At 38.7% G+C, this 23,217-nt stretch overlaps 1 protein-coding gene across 1 annotated transcript; it reads left to right on the top strand.

Moving 5' to 3' along the window:
- Positions 1–1,953: 1,953 nt before the first annotated feature.
- On the top strand, positions 1,954–20,933 carry LOC113576994 (verrucotoxin subunit beta-like). Its single transcript, XM_035534528.1, is given in 13 exon segments — positions 1,954–2,036; positions 9,141–9,233; positions 14,577–14,768; positions 14,771–16,311; positions 16,485–16,616; positions 17,217–17,305; positions 17,442–17,637; positions 17,756–17,869; positions 19,796–19,897; positions 20,035–20,123; positions 20,318–20,513; positions 20,633–20,746; positions 20,849–20,933. Coding segments are annotated over 12 exon segments (2,910 nt in total). The 5' UTR covers positions 1,954–2,036; positions 9,141–9,142; the 3' UTR covers positions 20,903–20,933.
- Positions 20,934–23,217: the final 2,284 nt, after the last annotated feature.

Genomic DNA, 23,217 nt, shown 5'->3' with positions numbered 1-23,217 from the left:
TTGTCCTCAAAATGGGTTTGCCTTATTTATTCATGATTCAGACTGAGCTTGAAGGCTTTTCTCCTGTACAATATCCAGGTCAGTAAAGAGCAGTATTAGATTTCATGCTACTGTCTAATATTTACCATTTGTAAATAACAAGTGTAAATAACAAAAAATATCAAATGTCAGTTTACAGTATTTTCTTAGGACACTAAACGTGTTAAATACTTGAAAATACTGTACATAAATAAGGTGAAACAGAACAAGAAATATAAATGCACAAAAACTACTCTGTTTAAAGCATGCCTCATTATTTGATATTATCAATCACTTCTGTATTTTAGGGCTTCTGTGCTTGGGTGACTACCTAATGTGTTGTCATGTGCAATAGATGGACAGATCTGCAGACACACGGCAATATGGAGAAGATATGGAAGAAGACGGCGGTCAAAGCTGTTATTATTATAATAATTATTATTGAGCCAGTTACTGTTATTTTAAGTAAATACTGATATCAAAGAAGCAGGGGGCTATCCTACATCTATTCTGTCCATTGAAATGAATGTATAATTGCCTACTAGGTCTTTTATCGAGGATGTGTAGCTTTTATATACGACATTACTTGACATTACCACCTAGAAAAACATTTTAAAATGAAGTGCAGATATGCATTCTTAAATGCAAAAATTAAACTACTTGGTTCTCCAGTTGCTTAAATGAACTTGTAAAGGAGACATGCATTTCCAAGTGTGCGCGACGTGAACGATTCGTCGCAAATCAAGCGCATATGGAAGAGTGGAGTCTGCTTGTACATGTTGTTTACCAAGTCTTGGTATAGTCCACTAATTTTAGGTTATTTCAGAATAAAATGCTTACAAGGCAAATAGATATTGACTTAGAAAACCTCCGTTATGAGTCAGATGTGGAAGCCATGAACCAGCTGTGGCGGGCATATGTGTTCTGATATCACCTTGGCAATATCCAGGCAAAAGATACAGCATTATTTTCAATGTCCTCTGAAACAACTGGCTTTAGTTGCAGAAACATCTATTTTAAGCTTGATGTTGAAGAGAAGTTGAGAACAGAAGAAACTCAACTTAATACAGTTGATGATCCATCAGCAAAAAGCGCTCTACATGTGGCACTGACTGTTCAATTTCAAACAGGAAGCTGCTTTAACCAAAGAAACAGGAACTCTGCACACGCAGAACCAGGCAGGAAAGAGTCACACTTTCTCTTGTTGTTTACTAAGTTTTGGAATAGTCGCCTAATTTTAGGTTATTTCAGAGGATTAGGTTATTTATTTCACTGTCTGTTTTAGTCTGAGAGGTAAATTTGAAAAGCTTAAATCTCAGACAGGACAGTTCTAGCCACAAAGACAAGGTAAGGTCTGAAGTAAAATACAAATCAGCAAATATTAACTGGTATTACCTTGATCACTAACTAAGGCTATGTCTGAATCTCATAACTGTCCACTTTACGGGTATTTGCATAATTTTGTATTTCATGCAGAGACCATAGAAATATAAATATCATATCTATACCTTTTAACTATCTTCAGGGTTCATATGGGTGCTTGAAATCCTTGAAAATGTTTGAATTTTAACAATGTACTTTCAAGGTTTGTAAAGTGCTGGAATTTTGGATAAAGTGCTTGAGAATGCTCTAAATTGTAACAGTATTTCTTTTACAACAAATAGCGATCAGACTGAATACTTAGATGGAGAAATAAAAAAAAGTCAGTCTAAAATGAAGACTGCTCTGTGTGGCTGAGAGCACTCGGTTACAGGGTTAAGCCGATGGTGTTTTGTTAACCTCTATTTTAGTGGAGTAGTTGTTTCAGTTGACGAATATAGTTGGGAGCATGTCAATAGGTGGAGGAACCATGATGGAATTGTTGTTGTTGTAGTCGGGTTGTTATTGGAGACACACTTTGTATTGCCATGAGGTTGTGTGGTTTGGTGAAGAACAATTTGAGTTTGACTAAAGCCAGAAGATTTCTAGAGCCTGTGGTTTCCTTTCTTTCCCCCTTTTTAATTAATGCGACCAGTGAGGTAGGGAAGTTTGTATCTTTATGTTGTACTTATTACATATGCCAGTGTGCTGGCTAATAGCTATTGTTAGCTAAAGTTTGGTGAACATTCAAGCTAATTGTTGGTTAACAGCTGTAATGGTCAGTAATATGTGCATGTAGGCCACGCAGAGGTTTTTGGTTTGTACTGTACATAACAAACGGCACTGGACCAGCTCTTATTTTTGCCCTTATTTTTCACTTCTCTATTAACGCGTTTATGAGCTTTGTTTCTACAGTTCATGTATGACCTGTCTACAAGATTCCAAGAGCACTACTCTCACAAAGTGAAACTGACTTGAGTCTGACTTGCGTCTCCTCCACATGCTTCACAGGTCTCTCTTCTAGTTCCAAAGCTCTCTGCTGATCTGGGCTGGAGTAAAACTTAAATAGGACTAACTTCAAAGCGTTAGCTTGTTTAAATGTGTTGCTTCTCCTTGGCTTAACTGCACGATGCTCTCAGACTCCGTTTGTCACCAATTTAGGTTGCTGGTGTATGCATAGTCTTATCTGTTCACTGAAACTCTGAGAAATTTGCTTGCAGCCTCATCAATGGAAGACACAGGTTATTAGCTATTCTAAAACTGCTGCTTTAAAATAAATGCTAAGTTAGTTGCAATTAGTATTACCATTGCAGTTTCAAACAATTATCAGCATATAAGATCAGGCAATGCTGAAAATGGCTGAGTATGAGACTAATGAACAGGATTAGACAGTAAAAATAAGGCTGTAGAAGTACAGCAGCAGTCCAAAACCCTTGATGAAGAATTTTTAGGCACAAATACACCAAGGGAGACTGTGGTAGTTACACACTCATGCTGCTACAGAAGGAGGATTAAGAAGAAGTCAAAGAAGCCGAAAGCTGACCGACAGGGGTCAAGAGCTTGAAGAGGTTAAATCTAAAAGGCTTCAGCACCGCTTCACAATTTATTTTTAAAAAATGATCTCACTAAGGAGGCTAAGAGGGCACTCACCAGATCTCTCTTCACAGAGATCTTACAAGACCTTATGATCCGCTGTGCTTCCACAAATATAAAATAAGCTTATGAGGGCTTGCATCAATACATCACCTCTGATGGAGAGACCCACCAGCAAGTAGACACTTGGGCTGCTGTCTCAGGTCACATCTTGGAATATGGATGGAATTGTCTTGAAGAGAGAGAAGGGGCTCAACATTCTCATGGGGAACAAACACACTGGACAGAGACTGAGTCAGTGTTCTCATCGGCAGCATCTAAGAGGTCTTGTTTGAGCTCTCAAGATGCAAAAGGTCTGCAAAGTGTTCAAGCATAAGGTCAAGAGACTCCAGTGTCACGGAACGCTTGCCTCCTGCAAGTCATGTGGTGTGGCCCGCCACATGCAGTGGGAGGATTCTCCTTTGTGGCCACGCCTGCACACACCTGCACCTCGTCCTGTCTGTGTATTTAAACCCTCTTCATAGTGTGCAGGATCGTTTGTCATTGTTGATGTAACATGTTAATGTTAAGGGTAATGCTCTTCTCGTCAATGTTAACCGTTATATGTTCGTGTCCTTCCTCTGTAATACGTGTGAGTGCCCTTGTTGTTCTGTGTTAATAAATGTTCGTCCCTGTCGCTGGAGTCCGTGTGTCCTGCCCCTTGCCCTTCGGCACTCGGGCCACCATGCGTTACATAATGACCAACCACCACAGGACGCTAGCTCCCGCAGCAAAAAACAGACTTCTTAGTGAGAGGTGCGTAGGCATCCCCCGCACTGCAGCTTGGATCCCAGGACATTGCGGAGAGGATCATGACAGCTGTCCATGTCTTCTCCGGAGGCGGAGGGGAACACCCCCAGGAATTTCTTGGGGGGGGCCTAAGGCTGTTGAGCCTGGGCCGAGGAGGACTCAGGGGCACCGCAATGACCAGAAAGAGGGCCTGCAGTTTTCACTGGAGATCAACTAAGGTTTAAAGACTGGAAAATGTCCTTTCAAACACTGATAGACGGGAAGAACATTCCAGTAAATGAGAAGGTCTATTACTTACGCAAGTATGTTGGTGGATCTGCAAAGAAAGCTATTGAGAGTTATTTCTTGTTGGGTACAAATACAGCCTACCAGGCTGCATGGGACATCCTGGACAAAATGCATGGAAGCTCCTTTGTGATTGCTAAGGCTTTCAGGGATAAACTCACCTCATGGCCGAAGATAGGACCTAAGGACAATGTTCTCAGACTTCCTTTATGGATGTCAAACAGCAATGTCTCAGATCAAGAGTCTAGAAATCTTGGATGATTGTGGTGAAAATCAAAGGATACTCACCAAGCTTCGTGATTGGTTAACTGCCAGATGGAACAGAAAGGTTATTGAGCTTGAAGAAGCAACCAAGGCATTTCCTGGCTTCAACCAGTTTGTTGAGTTTGTCACAAAAGAAGCTAAAATAGCTTGCAATACGGTGACCTCTCTTCACGCTCTGAGGTCTAATGATGGTGAAAAGTTGAAGACACCAAGGACTCAAACTGTTGGTGCAAAAGTGCTGGAAAGCAGCTCTGAAGAAAACTCAAGATTCTAAAGGTTGCATCTTCTGTGAGAAGTCAAGCCATGCCACTCATACATGTCAAAAGTTCATGGACAAATTGATTGCAGACAGAGTCAAGTTAGTGCAAACCAAAAAATGATATTTTGGGTGTTTAAAATCAGGACACCACTCAAAGAACTATGAAAGGAGGAGTGTCTGCGACTTATGTAAGACTTCAGTGAGAGAACTGCAGAGAATGCTAACCTCTCTCAAGAGGATCTGTGCTTTATATCTATAATGGAGGAAGGAAGGAAGATCGAAGCTGACGGTCATTGTGAAATGCCTTTGCCATTTAAGGAAGACAGGCCAAGTCTGCCAGACAAAAGATGTGCAAAGCACCGTCTTCAGTGCTTAAGGAGATTTGAAAGGGACAAGCAATACCATAAAGATTACACAGCCTTCATGAATGAAACAATACCTGGTGGAGATGCCATGAAGGTACGAGAAGATGATATTGACAAGAGTCCTGCCTGGTATGTCCCTCACCATGGGGTACATCACCCACAGAAGCCAGGCAAAATACGAGTCGTGTTTGACTGCTCAGCAAGGTTTCAAGGAATGTCATTGAATGACCGTCTGCTTACAGAACCAGAGCTCACAAACAATCTAGCAGGTGTTCCATGTCGATTTCGCAAGGGTCCAATGGCCATAATGTGCGATAGTGTAACCAACGCCTCCCTTCACATATTGTGGGATGGATTGTTTTGGCCCATTCTATGTCAGGGAAAGGAGAAGGGAGCTGAAGTGCTGTGGTCTGCTCTTTACCTATCTGTGCTCTCGTGCTGTGCACATAGAACTGCTCGGCGACATGACAACTGAGGCCTTTGTTAATGCTCTTCATGCCTTCATTGTCATCCATGGAAACGTTCGATAACTTCAGTCTGATTGTGGCACTAACTTTGTAGGTGCAAGACGTGAGTTTCTGGAAGCCGTAAAAGAAATGGACCAAGAAAGTTTAACGCAATTGGGCTGCGAGTTCGTCATGAACACTCCATCTGCCAGCCATATGGGTGGAGTCTGGTAAAGGCAAATCAGGATAATCAGAAGTGTGCTGATATCCATTGTGGATCAGTCATCCCGGAGGCTTGATGTTCCATCCTTGCGAACCTTCCTTTATGAAGTAATGGCAATCATAAACAGCAGACTTTTAACATGACACTTTCTCAATGATCCAGCTGGTCCACAGCCTCCTACGCCAAACCACATCCTGGCGATGAAGTCATCAATAATCCTGACACCACCTGGAGAGTTTGGAAGAGAAGACCTTTATCTTCACAAAAGATGGCATAGAGTACAACATTTAGCCAATGAGTTTTGGTCTAGATGGTGGAAGCAGTACTTATTAAATTTGCAACAGAGACAAAAATGGCACAAGGCATGCAGAAACGTGAAGATCAATGACATAGTAATTGTACAAGATGACACTGCACCAAGAAATTAGTGGAAGTTGGTCAAGGTCATCAAAGTGGACCCCAGTGAAGATGGGTGTGTGAGAAGGCTACAATTGCTGATCAGTGACTCTGCATTAGATGACCAAGGAAAGTGACTCACCAAGTCAACCTATCTAGAGAGGCCTATACACAGGACGGTTACTCTGCTTGAAGCTGAATAACACAGCCCTACTGTTTCTCAACCTCAAGTGATTTGGTGGGAGTGTGGCTGTTACAGGGTTAAGCCTTTTTTTGTTTTGTTAACCTCTGTTTTAGTAGAGTAGTTGTTTCAGTTGACAAATATAGCTGGGAGCATGTCCATAGGTGGAGGAACCATGATGGAATTGTTCTTGTTGTAGTTGGGTTGTTATTGAAGACGCTTTGTATTGCCATGAGGTTGTGTGGTTTGGTGAAGAACAATTTGAGTTTGCCTAAAGCCGGAAGATTTCTAGAGCCTGTGGTTTCCTTTCTTTCCCCCTTTTTAGTTAATGCGACCAGTGAGGTAGGGAAGTTTGTATGTTTATGTTGTACTTATTACATATGCTAGTATGCTTTTTACAATGGGACACTGTGTTCCCGAATCATATGAAAGTTAACTCAAATTAGAGAATTTTCGAGTAGGCCAACATTACACGTGAATGCTAATTTGTTTGTATTCACTGCTAGCTAGCGAATTAGCAGGTTTAATGACATGCCACTGTGTGTGGTGCAACTCGTAACGATAGTTTTGCATGTCATTTATAGCACGCACATTTATGGACTGTGCCGTGAACGTAGCAAACCTTATTTAACAGTAAGTTTAACTTTAGTAATGCCCTGCAACTGAAATCTTCAGCAAACGTTAGCTCAAGGCAACTAGCCAACTTAAGGCTAACAAAACATTGGCTATTCAGTAGCAAAGTTGTCACCATCCAGTTGTCTCTACTCAAGTAGGCAAATGTATACACGTCTTGGCATATAAAATGTAGATGACTTTAATGCTGCATGTCTATATAAGAAAGATGAACAATAGAATTGTGAATAATAATACCAGTATTAATGGTAGATAAAATAAATGGAGAAACACAGTTTCTCTTTAGAAGTATATCAGACAGGTTCTTGTGCACTGTCAAAGTCTGACTTGAAATTAAGTGACCGTTGCGGATGTTATTTGGCTCAAAGACTTTTTATGTCATGTTATTACCATGAAGAGATTAAACATTTACATTTAGGACTTGTATAATAACACATATAGAAAAATAGTTGACTGAAAAACATAATCTTTAGCAACTTACTGAAAATTGTATTCAGAATGAACCTTTAAAAAAAACCCATGCGCCTCTTATTTTTAGTGTTATTTAGAAAAGCATCAAAATCTAATGACTTCTGAAGACTCATAAATCCAAGTCCTGAAGTGGAAGATGTTTTCTATCAGACAAGCAATACACCAAACCGCACAGCCACATCCATGTCAGAAACTAGCAGTGTAGAGAGTGAACATTCAGTGGGAGCAGTCAGTGGAGTAGCAACAGGAGTTGGTCTTCTACCATCCACAGGGTCTTCTAATCCACATCAGACAACCAGCAAGACAAGCACTATAAAAATCATTTGTTAGCGCTAATCTAACACTTAAAGCAGAAATAGTTTGGGCAACAAAAGTTGTAACTAGCCACCGTTCCTACAGATCATACAGGAATGCAGGTGACATTTTCAGAACCATGTTTCCTAACACATAGCAAAGCTGTTTTTACTTGTCGGGAGAGAAAAGTGACATACCTCGCCACATTTGGGATTGCTCCTCATTTCTCTTCCCTGATGAAGGCAAAGGCCAAGAAAGAGCCTACATATGTACTTCTGTTTGATGAAAGTCTAAATAGGGAAATGAAGCAATGCCACCTTGACATGCACATGTGATTCTGGAATGATAGCCAAGTAAATTCAAGGTACATGACATTATTTTTCATGGGTCATGACAATGCAGAACAACTGTATGAGAAAACTGAAAAAGTTTGTTCAGATATAGGCTTTCAGAACCTGGTTCAGTTGTCAATGAATGGCCCAAATGTGAATTGGAAACTCTTCTTACTGGCCCAGCATAACATTGAAAAACAAACGTTAAATGTTGGAAGTTGTGGTTTGCATATACTACACAACTCCTTCAGAGCAGGGTGTGCATCCACAGAATGGGAGCTAGGAAATGCATGCTCTGTCAAGCCTTAAATGTCTATTCAGGGATGTTTCAGCTCATAGGGAGGACTACACAGAAGTCACGGGTTCTAAATTTTTCCCTCTTGAGCTCTGTAATCATCGAATGCTGGAAAATGTGGAGGTGACTGAGCGTGTCCTTCAGATTTTGTCTTCTCTGAAAATGTACATCAGTGCTGCCAAAACCAAAACTATAACAGAACCATGTATAGTCTTTCAAGACAGCTCAGATGATTGTGCAAAATGACATTTTCCCAGCAAAGCTCAGCTTCTTTCTAATGTTGGCTAGAGAAATCACAGCATTTTTGAAGTTATACCAGATCGACAAACCCATGCTGCCTTTTATGTACAGTGAACTCATAAATATGCTGAGGAGTCTAATGGAGAAGTTCATCAAGCCTACTATCATGAAGAATGCAACTACTCCTCTAAGGCTCTTTCAACTCGACTATGCCAACCCACTCATCCATATGGATGTCACCAAATTGAGAGTCGGATTTGTCCCAGAGTGATCCCTAGAGGAACACATGAACAAAAACTCTGAAGCTGAGGCTGGAGTTTAGGCAGACCTCCAAGCTGTTTTTGCTGAAGATGGTCTCCAACCATTTCCTTTAATTTCTTATTCTTCTGCTATCACCAAACATAGTTCTGGTTGTTTATAGCATAATACCATCTCTTTTAATGTGATAAGAAGTGAATTAATCTTTTTGAGTATGTATGGATTTGTATAAATATGTAATTTACTACAGCTGTAAGGTGCCAGAAAAGCTTGAAAACAAACCTTGAAAGTCCTTGAAAAGTGCTTCAATTTCACTTTGGAAAATGAACCCTGTGTCTTGTACATTTGAGATTGCTATTAAAGAATAACAAACTCCTACAATAACCCAGAAGCAAAGCTTTAATATATAACATGTCATTCTCTGTATTTTTATTGGCAGTCATGGAGCCCAAAGCCATTGAGATCTCGGCCCTAGGGAGGCCCCTATATCCAGGCATGTTGTACGACTGCCGCTGTGATTCCTTCATTCCAGGTAAAATTCTCATTAGTTGCTACACTCCACGTTCCATCTAAATTTGTGTGAAGTATTGTGTAATGTAATAACTCTGGCTGCAAGCTAACATGAATATATCAGTAACCTAATACAGAAAACAGTACTGAAGTACCATTCACGTATTCTCTTTTTTGCTAGCTGGGTTCAGTAAGTACTAAAATAGCTTTACTTTGACAACACATTGACTGGAGCATAGCGCAAATTATTATTATTTTTTTTTTTACTATTATTTCTGACAAAATTATTGAATTATTTCATAGGTTGCAATAATACTTTCTAGATGAAACTTTTAAAATATTTCGTAGATGGTGTGAAAACATGCACTTTAAATGAAAATGTGACCAGATTTTAAATAAGTGATAGAAAAAAAATGTAATCTAAATCTCACATCCCTCAACATTATTATTATTATTATTATTATTATTATTATTATTATTATTAATAATAATAATAATAATAATAATAATAATAATAAATAGAAAGTACAGGAAATATGTACACAAAAATCCCACAATCTTCAGAACAAAATGGCTTCAACAGAAGCAGTTCCAGAACAGTTCCAAAGCTTAGGCTGCAGCTGAGGTGGACTACATTTTTTGGATGTTCCGATGTAAAGGAACCTTTGTATAGAGCCTATAAATGCAGCCTATGTTTGAAGCGATTTCGAGGATGCAACTGATGTATCCTTCCAGACCCTAGGTTACCCACAGTTTTGAGTATGTGTGACATGATAGGGTAAAAAACACTGCGAAAGTGGTGGAAAATGCAGCCTCTGGAGCAGAGTTTGTTTTAAAAATGTAAAGTTTTTAATGTACTCAAGTTCATCTTCATCACACTATAATTTGTAAAATTATTGATTAAAATATGATATATGGGTGAATGCTTTAATTAATCAGACATATATAGTGTATCATACTACATAATCTTGCTGGTAGCTACCATAGCAAATGCTAACCAAGGTAGTGTATTCTTAATTCCAGTAAACACCTCAACCTAAAAGTTTAGTATTTAAGAGAGCTAAGCTTTTCAGAGAAACAGTTTCAGACCGAGGTCATTCATCAACTGTGCAAGCAAAGTACTTCTGAAGTTCTAGGTTCCTGCTCCAACTGCACTTAGATGGTGACTATATATATAGTCATGGCACAGCCTCTCCTCCTAGACTCTTCCCTGTGTTTGACTGACCTGTGTGTATGTGTGTGTGTCTCCATCACCACGCCCCAACCTTGTTAAATGGGGTGTCACGCCAACCCCCAGTTATTGTGCTTGTCAGTATGTGTATTTAAAGCCATGTTTGACTGTTGTGCATTTTATCCAGTCATAAATTTAATCACAGCATTTCTGACTTTTGGCATTGATGTTTACAGAGCACTCACGGTCCCTCTGACCAAAGCTATAACTGGTCACTATATTATCTTAAATGATTTTCTGATGGGTCCAAACTTTTGAGCTTGATTTTATTTTTGAATGAAGCACATGTATACAACAATTTACAGATAAAGGAGTTATAGATAACCCGTTACATAGATATTAAATAATATAGGCGAATGGAAAACATAGTAGGACCCAGATCAGTTATGTTCAGCTAAATCTCTTCATGACAATTTTGTAAACCTCAATATTTCTTGAAAATAAAAACCAGTATATTATTTAATATCACTTGTTTAGTTATATATATTTTGTTTGTGGCTGATTATTTGGTAGGTTGCCGTTCACATAGAAGAAAACATTTTTAAAAAGACTTGATATATTAATAATAATAAAAAAACTGAAAAACTCTCTAGGGTTTTTAGTAGTAAAATTATTTCCATATCATTATTACTTTTATATAAATGAGAAGTGAGACAATTCAGCTCCTACAGAAACCCTATGGGGGGGAAAAAACAAACAAAAAAAAACTAAGGTTGGCTCTACATAACTATACTCATACATTCTTCATATACTTATACATAATACCAATCTAGCTACCAGATGAATTTAAGATCATGTTTAAAATAATAATCATTCAATATTTATTATTATTTTACCAATATGATCTAGAAGTAGCCACATGTTTATTAACTCAAAATTAGGTTGCTCCATACTTTTGCCGAAGATTTCTGTCATATCTGTAAGGGTTGGTGCCAGGCCGAGGCCCCTTCCGGCCACCAGAGGGAGGCCTCGAGTCAACCACACCACTAATCAGGATTAACACCCAACAGCTGGGCTAGACCTTATATAAGCCCAGTGATTCCGTCATTTAGTGCTGGGTCTTTGCCAAAGTTCTGAGCCAAGCTCCTAGTTGGTAACTTAAGGTACTGCAGTCTGTGAGCTCTCGTGCTACGCCTCACTTCTGTGCTGCGAGGGTGTCTGTGTTTTTACACGTCCTCTCCAGTTTTCCCCCTGGTGCTATGCCTCACTTCTGTGCTGCGAGGGTGTCTGTGTTTTTACACGTCCTCTCCAGTTTTCCCCCTGGTGCTACACCTCACTTCTGTGCTGCGAGGGTCTCCGTGTTTTCACACGTCCCCTCCTCTCTCCAGTTTTCCCTCTCGAGTCTGCCTCTCTCCGGAGGCTTCCCTTAGCTATTCAAGTTTCGCCCCGTTTTCTGGCTTTGTTTGGGACATTTTGGTGTGAGTTTTCTCCAGTGCATCGGGGTTGCCATTTCTTCACCTGGCGTCCTTTGTTCTCCCTTTTTTTTCCACGCTCGGCGTGGTGTTTAGTTTTTCCTTTTGTTTTACCCGACCCAAGCTCTAACTGTTCGGCACACAGGCCCACCATTGTTAGAGCGTGGTTGCTCATCGCCTAGCTGACCTGGGTTTGAGACCACCTTACAATATCACATTCTAATAAAACATTTTAAATTATTTTCCATCCTAGCTGTATTTTAATTATATTCACATTTATAGGAATTCTCAAACATATCCACTCCTTTTTAACAGTTTATCTCACAGTAACACAGGTCAACTTACTGACTGGGAGGAATAAAAAGGCTACACAACTGGTTCAACATCCTGGTAAAACTAACAAACACTGGCAGACTCGGGAAGATGGTGCCTGCATGGTTGAAAAAGCATTGCTAAAGTGCCCTCTAGCGTGGCGAAAATAAGAAGCCATTTCCTATTGGCTGGGGAAAAATTATTGCGTAAGCTCTAGTGTGTCCCTTCATGCAATAAATTATGATGTGCCCTCTAGTGCAAGAAAATCTGATAATTAGTCTTAATGAGTGCCCCTGCTAGTGGAGAAAGTGACACAGAGCCCTCTGTGCTGCCCATACTTGACAGTGTAACAAAAGGTGTCCATTCAGTAGAGAAAATGGAATGCGGTGCTGTATATGGTACTCTTATATGTGAGAAAACATGACAAAGTGCCTGGTTAGGTGCTCCACTAATGGAGAAGTGCCCCTCAAGTGGATAAAATGAAAGGCAGTTCTGTAAACTGTGTTTGTGTCACATAATGGCCCTGCCGCCTCCTCAAACGTCGTGGTGTATGTGCGTGTGCGTGTGTTCGTGTGTGTTGCCACGCCCTCTCGTGTCGTCCACCTGTTCTGTATTACGTGTAATCCTCTTGAGTGTATATATGTTGTAATACGTGTTGTTGGTGTTTGAAATGTGCTTAGTGAGGTGTGTCGCCCGTGTGTGGAATAAAAACGTTTCTAAGTGCCCCTTCTCCACATCCTGTTTGCCTCGTCGTGTCACAGCTTGTGAATTAAGCATTTTAAATGTATATAGTTTTATGTGTGTTTTTACAAGTTGTTGCTAAATATTTAATTTAGATTGCCTAATAACAAATTGTTAATCTTAATCAAGGATGAAGACATGCATGATGCATTGTAGCCTTTTGTGTTCTTGTGTGGCTCCGTGATGTGCAATAGGTGCCCAAATCCCCCAATTTTGCTGGCTTTAAGGTTGTACATCTAAATAGAAAATAAAGATGCAGACTAAAGAAAGAAGAGAATAGCTGGTCTGATTCTATATTGCAAGTTAAAGATAACATATATTTGAGGCACCCTCTGGAGAATGTCTGAGTTACACAAAGCCACTCCAGTTTTTATACTTTTCAATTGCAGTGAGGTAAATGTACCTCCTTTTTTAACATTACAGCCTTTGAAGTTACCACCATTATGTCCAAAATATTAATTAAATACATGCAAATTGAAGTAAATTGAGATGTGAATACACAAGAATATGAAGCTGTCTCACTGCTTGATGATGGTCTGAAAAAAGTTGAGGATACAGTTGCATAGTGATGTGCTGATACCTAGCTGTTGGATCTTGGAGGTGAACGTGACAGTAGCAGAACTGTTACCTGTGGATAGCATCCTCAGTTTGTGCCCCAATTTTCTAGGTGAGTCAGGACTGTGTAAAGAGCTAGAATGATGTCATCCTATGTGGATCTGTTCTATAGGCAAATTGACATGAGTCTAGTGAGCTAGAGATGATGGCTTTAATGTGTTGGAGGACCAGTATTTCAAAGCAATTAATTTTAATTGGTGTGAGGGCAATCGCATGATAGTCATTCAGATTGCTGATGTTTGTTCTCTTCGGAACTGGCAGGCGTCAGGCACTTGGGTACCATTGCCATAGATGGGGATAGGTTGAAAATTCCTGTAAATACGTATGCCAGCTGTTCCGCAAAGTCCTTATGAGTGTCACATTTGTCCTCCCCAGCTCTCCTGTCACTGATCCCATGGACTGTTTCCCATGATGCTCTTGTTGACCTAGTTTGTTCTGATTCCCCTGTTTATTAGCTCCATTTGCGATTATTGTGCATGATTATCTATGTGTTTAAATCCCTTTGTGTGTCTTGTTTTTAAACCCCTTTGTGTGGAAAGTCTTGCTTAGTATCCAGTAGTGTGTACCAAGCCGTTGTTGTATTTCTTTCCACCTATTTGTATTCTGGTTTTTGATTTATTCATCTTTTTTATGGTTTACCCCATTATGCTTAGCCCTAGCCTGTTTCATCTGCCTGGATTGCTGATTTATCTGGGTTTGACATCTGCCTGTTTCTCACCACATCTCTGAATTGCCCTTTTAGTTACCTATTAAATCCTGGGTTTTACTTGCTTTAAAGAATCTGCTTTTGGCTCCACCACTGTTCACCTGGCCTTATACTGTAGTAACTGATGATTCACTGAACCTATATCAATAAAAGAGTTTATATAACAAATATTATCAGTCACCCCAATAGAAAACTATTTATGCTGGTATGGTTATACATCCTAGTGTACTGTCATCTGTCATTTTCAGACTTGAAATTTTAAGCATGGACATCTTTCTAAAAGTCATTGCAAAGAGTCTGACTTTTACACAGTGTCAAAAATAAGTTCCTTTCTCTCTGTTATTTCAGGTGTTACTTTATGGGACAAAGAATCATTAAAAAATGATTTGGATGTGCATGAAAAAGCAATGACAGATCTAAAATTCTGCTTTTCTGACACTCTCCGTGATAAAACCAGCCTCCTAGATGTGAGTGCCAATCTTAAAGCCAGCTTCCTGAGTGGGTTGGTGGAAGTTGGAGGGTCAGCCAAGTACCTGAATGATAAAAATCCTCAGCACGTCAGTCTCGTGTTACTATGCGGTACAGCCAGACCACAAGATTTGAACAACTTACAATGTCCCAACTAGGCAAAATTGTATACCCACAGGTGTTTGAGGAAAAGTCAGCCACTCATGTCGTTACAGCTGTATTGTATGGAGCTCAGGCTTTCCTGGTGTTTGATCAAACAGCCACAAAGAATGAGGCCACACAAGCAATTGAAGGGAACCTAAGTGTAATGGTCAAGAAAATTCCAAAATTTTTCATTGAAGGAGAAGGAAATCTGAAGATGAATGAGGAAGAAAAGAAATTGGCTGAAGAAATCAGCTGTACCTTTCACGGAGACTTTGAGATTGAGGAGAACCCCACCACATACATGGAAGCCCTGCAGTTGTACAAGAAGTTGCCGTCTCTTCTGAAGAACAGGGAGAATGATGCTGTACCAGTGAGGGTTTGGCTATATCCCCTTGCCCGCTTTGATACTAAAGCAGCTCGGCTAGAGAGAGAAATCAGTGTTATACTGAGTTCTAAAGTAGAAGATTTGCTGGATAAACTGGAAAATGGAGAAAGAACATGCAGTGACTTAATTAAAAACACAACAGCATGTGATTTCCAGGATCTGATGGAGAGGCTGAAGTTATTTCAAGAATCCCTCAGTGACTACAAGATGCTGTTCCTTAAAGCCATGTGCAGGCTTCTTCCTGCTATTCGGGGTGGGGAGCAGAATGACCAGGCACTAACTGATGTCCTGATCACCCACAGAAAGTCCCCCTTTACAGCTAACAGACTGAAGAAGTGGTTGGAGAATGTTCAGAATGAAGTAAATCTGCTGGATTCCTACACCAGGGAACTAAGTGATTGCCCAGTTGTAACATCCTCAGGCCTTGACCAAATTGTCTTTAACCCAAGGGTTGATACAGTAATATGCTTCTCCTTCACCTCTCTGAATCAAGACCCATATCTTTCATTGCTGGCCAAATATCTGAAGGCAGATGAGTTTGAAAAGCTGTCCGCACTTCCTAAATCAAATGGCCAAGACCTCCCATCATGGTTCAACAATCCTGACATTTATGAAAGAATGAAACATAACCTTTCCCTCTTCAAAGGATTTTCTGAGGCAAACAAAGAAAATGAGGAAGTCAGATTTGTCATTGCCTCAGTCTCTGACCCCTCCAATCCTGGCACCTCCATCCGCCTGTATAGAAAAGGGAAAATGGTAGACAGCAAGTTTCAGCCTGTGTCTAAGCCGCCTGCACCCAGTGTGGACGTCCAGAATGGGAATGTGGTCCTGAAGCTTCAGGAGTCCCCAACGGGAGTGACACTGCAGTACCGAGTGGAGTACAGAGCTGATTCAGATGATGCTGACAGATGGGAAATCATAGACACTCCAGATGCACAGGAAACCTTCACACTGACAGGACTGCAGCTAGCACAAAGACACTGGGTTCGTTACAGAGCGGTTAGTGAGGTGGGAGTGAGTGAAACCAGCAAGTCCGTCTTCTTCTCTTACAAAGGGACGCTCAGTGTTCCAGTTGCAAAGTCATGGGTAAGTGAGGATTTCTTCAGATTTATAGCTTTAAAAAATTACACTGTGCACAAGACTTCATATAACTGGAAAAGCAAGATAAAATACAAATGCATAAGCACACATTTCTATAATAATTAAACAAATTAAATATGATAATTAAAAATAAAAGAATATTATTTCGTTTCCTATAGAACCAGACCACTTTGTCCCTCTTTAATGAACTAAGGAAGAAAATAATGTCCAGCTTGGGCACCTCTTACTGGAGTTTGTCAACCATCAAATCGGAAGTTAGAAATCTATCAGACTTGAGTACCAAAACAGTGGTGAGTAACACTATAAAATAAGGCAAGAAAGTGCAATAAAATCACTACATTTACTGAGTACCTGTGTGTCTGTAAATACCCTTAAAAGAACAGTGTAATTTTACAGTCAAAGCAGGACCATGTGGACACACTTTCTTTACTTTTTTTACTTTTTACTTACTGTAAACCAAGGACTCAATATTTTCCTTGTCTATAGTTTCAATGATGTGTCAGTCAAGAATTATTTTCCAGAATGCCATGAAGATCATTTAAGGTTCAAATCCCTAATTATATTTGGTTATATAAAAGCCAAAAAGTAAAGATTTTTTCAATTTTATTTATTTATTTATTTATTTATTTATTTATTTATTTATTTATTTAACCTGGCACTGCTCCCTCACTGAAGAAATAAATGGCTTGCCAAGTCAAATCACATGCATCAATAATAAAAAAAAAACAAAAGAAAACTGCAGGGTTTTTTGTCATTTAGGATTGCATAATTGCTGTGGATAGGTTTAATTCATAATCATTCTTTATTCAGAAGTGAATTATCCAGTCTACAAAGTTGTAAGACAGCACCTGAAAAAGCTGGTACACTCTAAATGCTTATTTTCACTACAGAACAAAAGCTATACCGAACCCATTCCTGGAGGGTTGAAACCGGGACAGGCTTTGTTCTTCCAAGGTGTTGTTCCTTCAGATTGTGAGAGGTAATGCTTTCATGATACTGGCCAACACAAAAACAATAAATATGAAATTTAAATTAGCTTTTACATTCTGGAATATTCATAGATGTTTGAATAGTAATACATTTTCTTTCAAACTGCAAATTATTGTCTGTTGCAGGTTTGTGATAGATCTGAAGACTGGGACAAACGATGATGGTAACATTGCCTTCCACTTTAGCGCATGCATGTCCCATGTATGCTGCGACACCTTCAGGAACAGAGCATGGGAGAAGCAGTACAATACTGCCTGGAGTCCATTTGCCAAAGGAGCAGCCTTTGATATGTTCATGGTTATTAAACAAGAAGGCTATGAGGTGAGACATTTGCAGTAGTGGAAGAAATGGAACAAACTGTAAGTTAATGGAATAATAAGATAATAAGGAAATGGATAATTAAATAAACTAATAAAAAATAACCCAATTTTTTGTTTAGGTAATTGTGAATGGCCAGGTGTTCTGTATGTTCAACCACCGTATGCCACTGGAGAGTGTGTCTAGACTTACAATCTGGGGAGATGTCTTCATGAACACCTTTGGCATCGTTGAGGTAAGCCGTTTTCTAGTTCTGTGTGTTCAGCTACCGTATGCCACTGGAGACAGTGTCTGTACTTCATGTCTGGGGAGACCTTTTCATTAACACCTTCGGTATCGACATAAGCCATTTTCATATGTTACTTTCTTTGGCATGAACCAAAATGACTTCTTCTAATCATTCATTAAAATACAAATTACAATTACAATTCACAACACCTTTTGTCTGTTTAGTGGTTTGTTGACCAACAATTAACACTTTTATCCATCAAGTGGACAATGTTAATCTGAACATCATCATTCCTGCTCATGTTGGAGGACACTGATCATTTCTATCGGCCTCAAATAGATAATAATCAAAACATTTTTATTGCTTTGCTTTCTCAAGTATAATAAGGCTTTGTAACATTTAATGGTCATCATTTCTCATTTTTTATTGGATCTATTTATGTGTTTTCATCAGTTTCATGCATATATATAAAAAAAAGAAAACAAACAGGAAATACGAAAGGGAAAGGAGACAGAAAAAAAACAATAAAAGGGACGGAACTCCCCCCATCCCACTGTACCCTAACATCATCACAGATACAGATCCACAATATGTCAACAAGCACACAAATAAAAGTAGCTGAGCTCAGTGACAATAAGATAAATGACAATAGTGGTAGTAATTATGTTGGTCATAAGCTCTTATAATCCATTAATATAGTCCATTTTTTCCACATAAGTAATGACAGGCTGCCAGATAGAGTAAAATCTTCACCATTTATGGTGTAGTGGATTTTTTCTAAAGTCAAATAATACATCAGATTTTTAAGCCAGTGTTTAAATGTAGGCAGGGACTTTTCTTTCTATTTAAGTAGTACAAGTCGTCAAGTACAGGAAGGTTGGAAAAGCTATCATACTTTTGGCTGAAATGTTTAGAAGAACGTCCTGCGATATCACACCATAGATTGCTTTTTAAAGTAAACATGCAGCTTTTTTTTCCACAAGCATTCTCGTGTATTTTCTTAGCTCACTACTTTTAAAGTCATGGAACACACGTACGGTACTACATGTGAATTGTAAACTGATGATAAGTCACATGGATGAGTGGATTTGATATTTGCTTGCTGGTCCCACTGATTCTAACACAGCAGTTTGTGCTTAATGTACGCCATAAATAAATGAATGTGGATTGTAGGTTCAGAAGGATGAACACTCACTTTTAAAGAGTTAAAGAGATTTGGATTTGTTGTAAATAGTAGAGATTTTATACGCAAATCCCAAATTAGAGATGTACTTTGACATTTTAATGAGCTAAGAGAGAAAATTTAGTTAAGCTCTTCTAGGAAAACGTTTTGATATTTGATAGAAATTTGGTGCAAAACCATTTCCCACCTGATCCTCTTAATATTACCTGTCATATCACTGGCAGTTCTACCTCATTCCCTGTTCTCACTATTTAAGTACCACAGGTGCCCATGTCTGTCGCTTCACACCGGAGCTGCCACAGCGGTATGCCCAGCTCTCTGTTTGTGCTGCCAACGACAGCTTTTCTCACTGAGCATCCTGTCCGTACTTCCCTAAGCGCCTTTTTTGTATTTTTGCCTTTTGTTAAGTAAACATTGTTCCCTGTTTTCACCACTTGCATCTCACTCATCCCAACATGTCACATATGGACAAACGCATAAGTGTATTATGTTGGACAAATGCAAGAAAATAAATTCAGGTGTATATTTAATAATATTTAATAATATCATTATTCTACCAGGTGCTGTTCCCTCTTTCACCTACCCTAAAAATCCTCACTGAAGAAATGAGCTGATAAGTCAAATCATATGTATAAGTAATGACAAACTGTGCAGACTTTTTTGTCCTCAGCTCTATTTAGAATGGTAGAGTTGCTGTGAATAAATTTAATTCATAAACATTTCTTATTTTATTTTACTGTTTGGTCCAGCACTGGAGTACATCTACCTTTAGTAAGGAACCAACATCAGGAATCTCACGTGGGAAATTTTCTAACATCCAGTCAGAAGTGACTTCTCCAGTTTGCAACCCTGTAAGACCTCACCTGAAAAAGCTGGACAAAAATCCCTGTAGTCTAAATGATACATAAACACAAAGTTGCATTTTGAAAAATTCATCCATAGGTGAGCTTTATTATTGCTACATTCTCAATGCTTATGATTACTTCAGAGTAAAAACTATACAGGACCAATTCCTGGAGGGTTGAAACCGGGACAGGCTTTGTTCTTCCAAGGTGTTGTTCCTGGAGATTGTGACAGGTATGCTTTCATGATACTGGCCAACACTTATACTGGTGTTTCGTTTTGTTTTTTTAGCAGAAATTCAAAATATGGAGCACAAAAACAAATGTGAAATGTATCACTTTCAGATAAGCAGTTACATTCTGGAATATTCATAGATGTTTGAATAGTAATACATTTTCTTTCAAACTGCAAATTATTGTCTGTTGCAGGTTTGTGATAGATCTGAAGACTGGGACAAAGGATGATGGTAACATTGCCTTCCACTTTAGCGCATGCATGTCCCATGTATGCTGCGACACCTTCAGGAACAGAGCATGGGAGAAGCAGTACAATACTGCCTGGAGTCCATTTGCCAAAGGAGCAGCCTTTGATATGTTCATGGTTATTAAACAAGAAGGCTATGAGGTGAGACATTTGCAGTAGTGGAAGAAATGGAACAAAATGTAAGTTAATGGAATAATAAGATAATAAGAAAATGGATAATTAAATAAACTAATAAAAAAATAACCCAATTTTTTGTTTAGGTAATTGTGAATGGCCAGATGTTCTGTATGTTCAACCACCGTATGCCACTGGAGAGTGTGTCTAGACTTACAATCTGGGGAGATGTCTTCATGAACACATTTGGCATCATTGAGGTCACCCATTTTCATATGATTCTTTGGCATAAACCAAAACATTTCTGCCAGTCATCCATTAAAATACATGTTTTGTTGTCTAACAATACTTTTCTCCACCAGGTGGATGTTGTTAATCTGAAGGTCACCATTCCTGCCCATGTTTGCGGGCACTGATCATTCCCAATGCTGTAAATCAGATAATTATCAAAACATTTTTCTTTGTGTTATTTGCATCATTTAATCAGAATTACATCTCCCTTTTCAATTAAACTGTAACTTTTTTCACTAAGTATTCTTCTGTATTTTCATAGCCCACTTCTGTTAGAAGGTAATGAAATACCGTGCTACTGTGCTGCAGTTTAATTGTAAACAGTATCCTGATGATAACCTGATAATATGGATTGCAACTGATATTTAGCAGTTTGTGCTTAAATTAGTGAATAAATATGTATTGTATGTTTACAGGCATGAACTGTGCTTTTAAGGAATTAAGAGTAGATGTTTATAGTGACATTCCCATGTTAGAGATGTCTGCTTTGCTATTTTGGTTAGCTAAGAGTTAAATGCTCTGTTAAATGCTTTAAATGTAATTGAAATCACTTGTACATTGTAAAAAAATTCAAATAATTTCTTTTCAACTATGGAAGTGGTTAACTCTGGACATTATTTCTATACCATGTGTGCTAATTTAAGCAGTGTGTACTTAGTGATATTTTATGATATACACATTAAGCTACTGTTAAAATAAATAAATAAATAGAAAAGCCCGCTAATCAAAGCCTAGTGAGACAGTATCGACATCGTGTTCTGTATAGAACAAACTGAAAATGAAAAGATAACTGTTCAGCAATTTCTATTGCATACTTATAACAACAAAAAGATCATTTTTGATAATAAGCTTTGCCATATTGCTTGAATATAAAACATTCTTGTGAATAATCTACATGTTCTATATTATGCTTTTTCTAGCCAAGTTTATGATGAGCTTTTGATATGACCTCAAAAACATCCATGCAGAAGATTTTTTTCAAGTTTATGGAGAATAAAGACCCTTCTCTCACTCTCTTTTTGCCAACAATGCCACAGTAATTATCTAAATTGCTTAAAACTTTTATATTTTGTATTCTCTACACTTTTCCACACTATTCTGTGGAACCAAAAAAAGTTTTTGTGTTTCCAAAGACGTTCAGTATATCTTGTTGTCATGGAAATTATGCATTGTTGAATCTAGTCCCCAGTAAATACTTGGCACCAAACTAATATCATGAAAGAATGTAAGGTGAATGGAAGGTATGCGTCCAAGCAGGCATATGTCCTTGGGCCCATCAGACAGAGGGGCTCCACAAGGCCCATTTGCCAGCCAATAACCTACTAAATCTGGTACCGACATACATTATATTTCACTGGTTGAATCTTATTGCCAGGACTTGTAAAATCTGAAGCAAGTGCTCATGAATAAAGTATATTTTGCATATTATTACTGCTCATATGCTAGCTTGCCATAATTGTACAAGTCTAATGCTTCATTTCAATCGACAGAGCATTAGTGTGTAACTGATGCTCAAGAATATAAGCTCAATTTTGTTTTTAGTGAAATATGTCAGTAGCATGTTTTTAATTCCCAAACGAGGTTTTATAAAATAGAAATCAAAATCATTAATATAACAGTCCAACTGTGGATAAATGAATATGATTTCAACAGATCTTAATTATTCATTCATTCATTCATTCATTCATCTTCTAATACATTTAATCCAATTTGAAGTCATGGGGAAAGGAGCGTATCCCAGCAACACCAGGTCTGGACAAAAATTGTTTGTGAAATGCTTTAAATGTGTGATGTGACAAGCAAAGTCAGACACCTGCAGATATAAAGTTGGGGATTTGTTGCAGCTCAAATTGATGGTGGGTGAACAAGCCAGGGTCAGAACCAAAAAGACAAATCCTGGGGTAATCCAAATCATGAAGTAAACCAGTCTGAGTCAAAACACCAGAGAGCAATAGGTAACCAGGCCAACTAATCCAAAAAGGAGTGGCAAAAAGCCGAAGAGAAACCAAAACCAAATCCAAAACACAGTAGTCAAAACAAGATAATAAGTTATTATTAATAACGCTCAGTACGCACAGTAAACACTGGAGGCAATACTTGGCAACATAGATGAGCTCTACGCAGCCTTTTATACATTGACCTAAGTGAAATCAATACCCTGGTGATGACGATCTGACTGTATGTCTCTGACTGGATAAGTCGCTATCTGGGTGACCAACAGCCTGCTGGACCGTGTAGTGCACCAGGGGGTCAGGCAGTATGACAAAATATAATTGAAAGCACTTGTACATTGTACAAAAACTCAAGTCATTTCTTGGAAATGATACATTGTTGAATATATTTCCCAATAAAAGTTTGGCACCAAACTAATATTGTCAAAGAATGTACGGTGAATGGCAGGTTTCTGTCCAAGCATGCATATGTCCTTGGGCCCATCAGA

The sequence above is a fragment of the Electrophorus electricus genome, chromosome 16 (genome assembly GCF_013358815.1).
Source record: "Electrophorus electricus isolate fEleEle1 chromosome 16, fEleEle1.pri, whole genome shotgun sequence".
NCBI lineage: Eukaryota > Metazoa > Chordata > Actinopteri > Gymnotiformes > Gymnotidae > Electrophorus > Electrophorus electricus.
The sequence above is the reverse complement of the archived record's forward strand: the minus strand, read 5'-3'. Positions and strand labels throughout refer to the sequence as shown.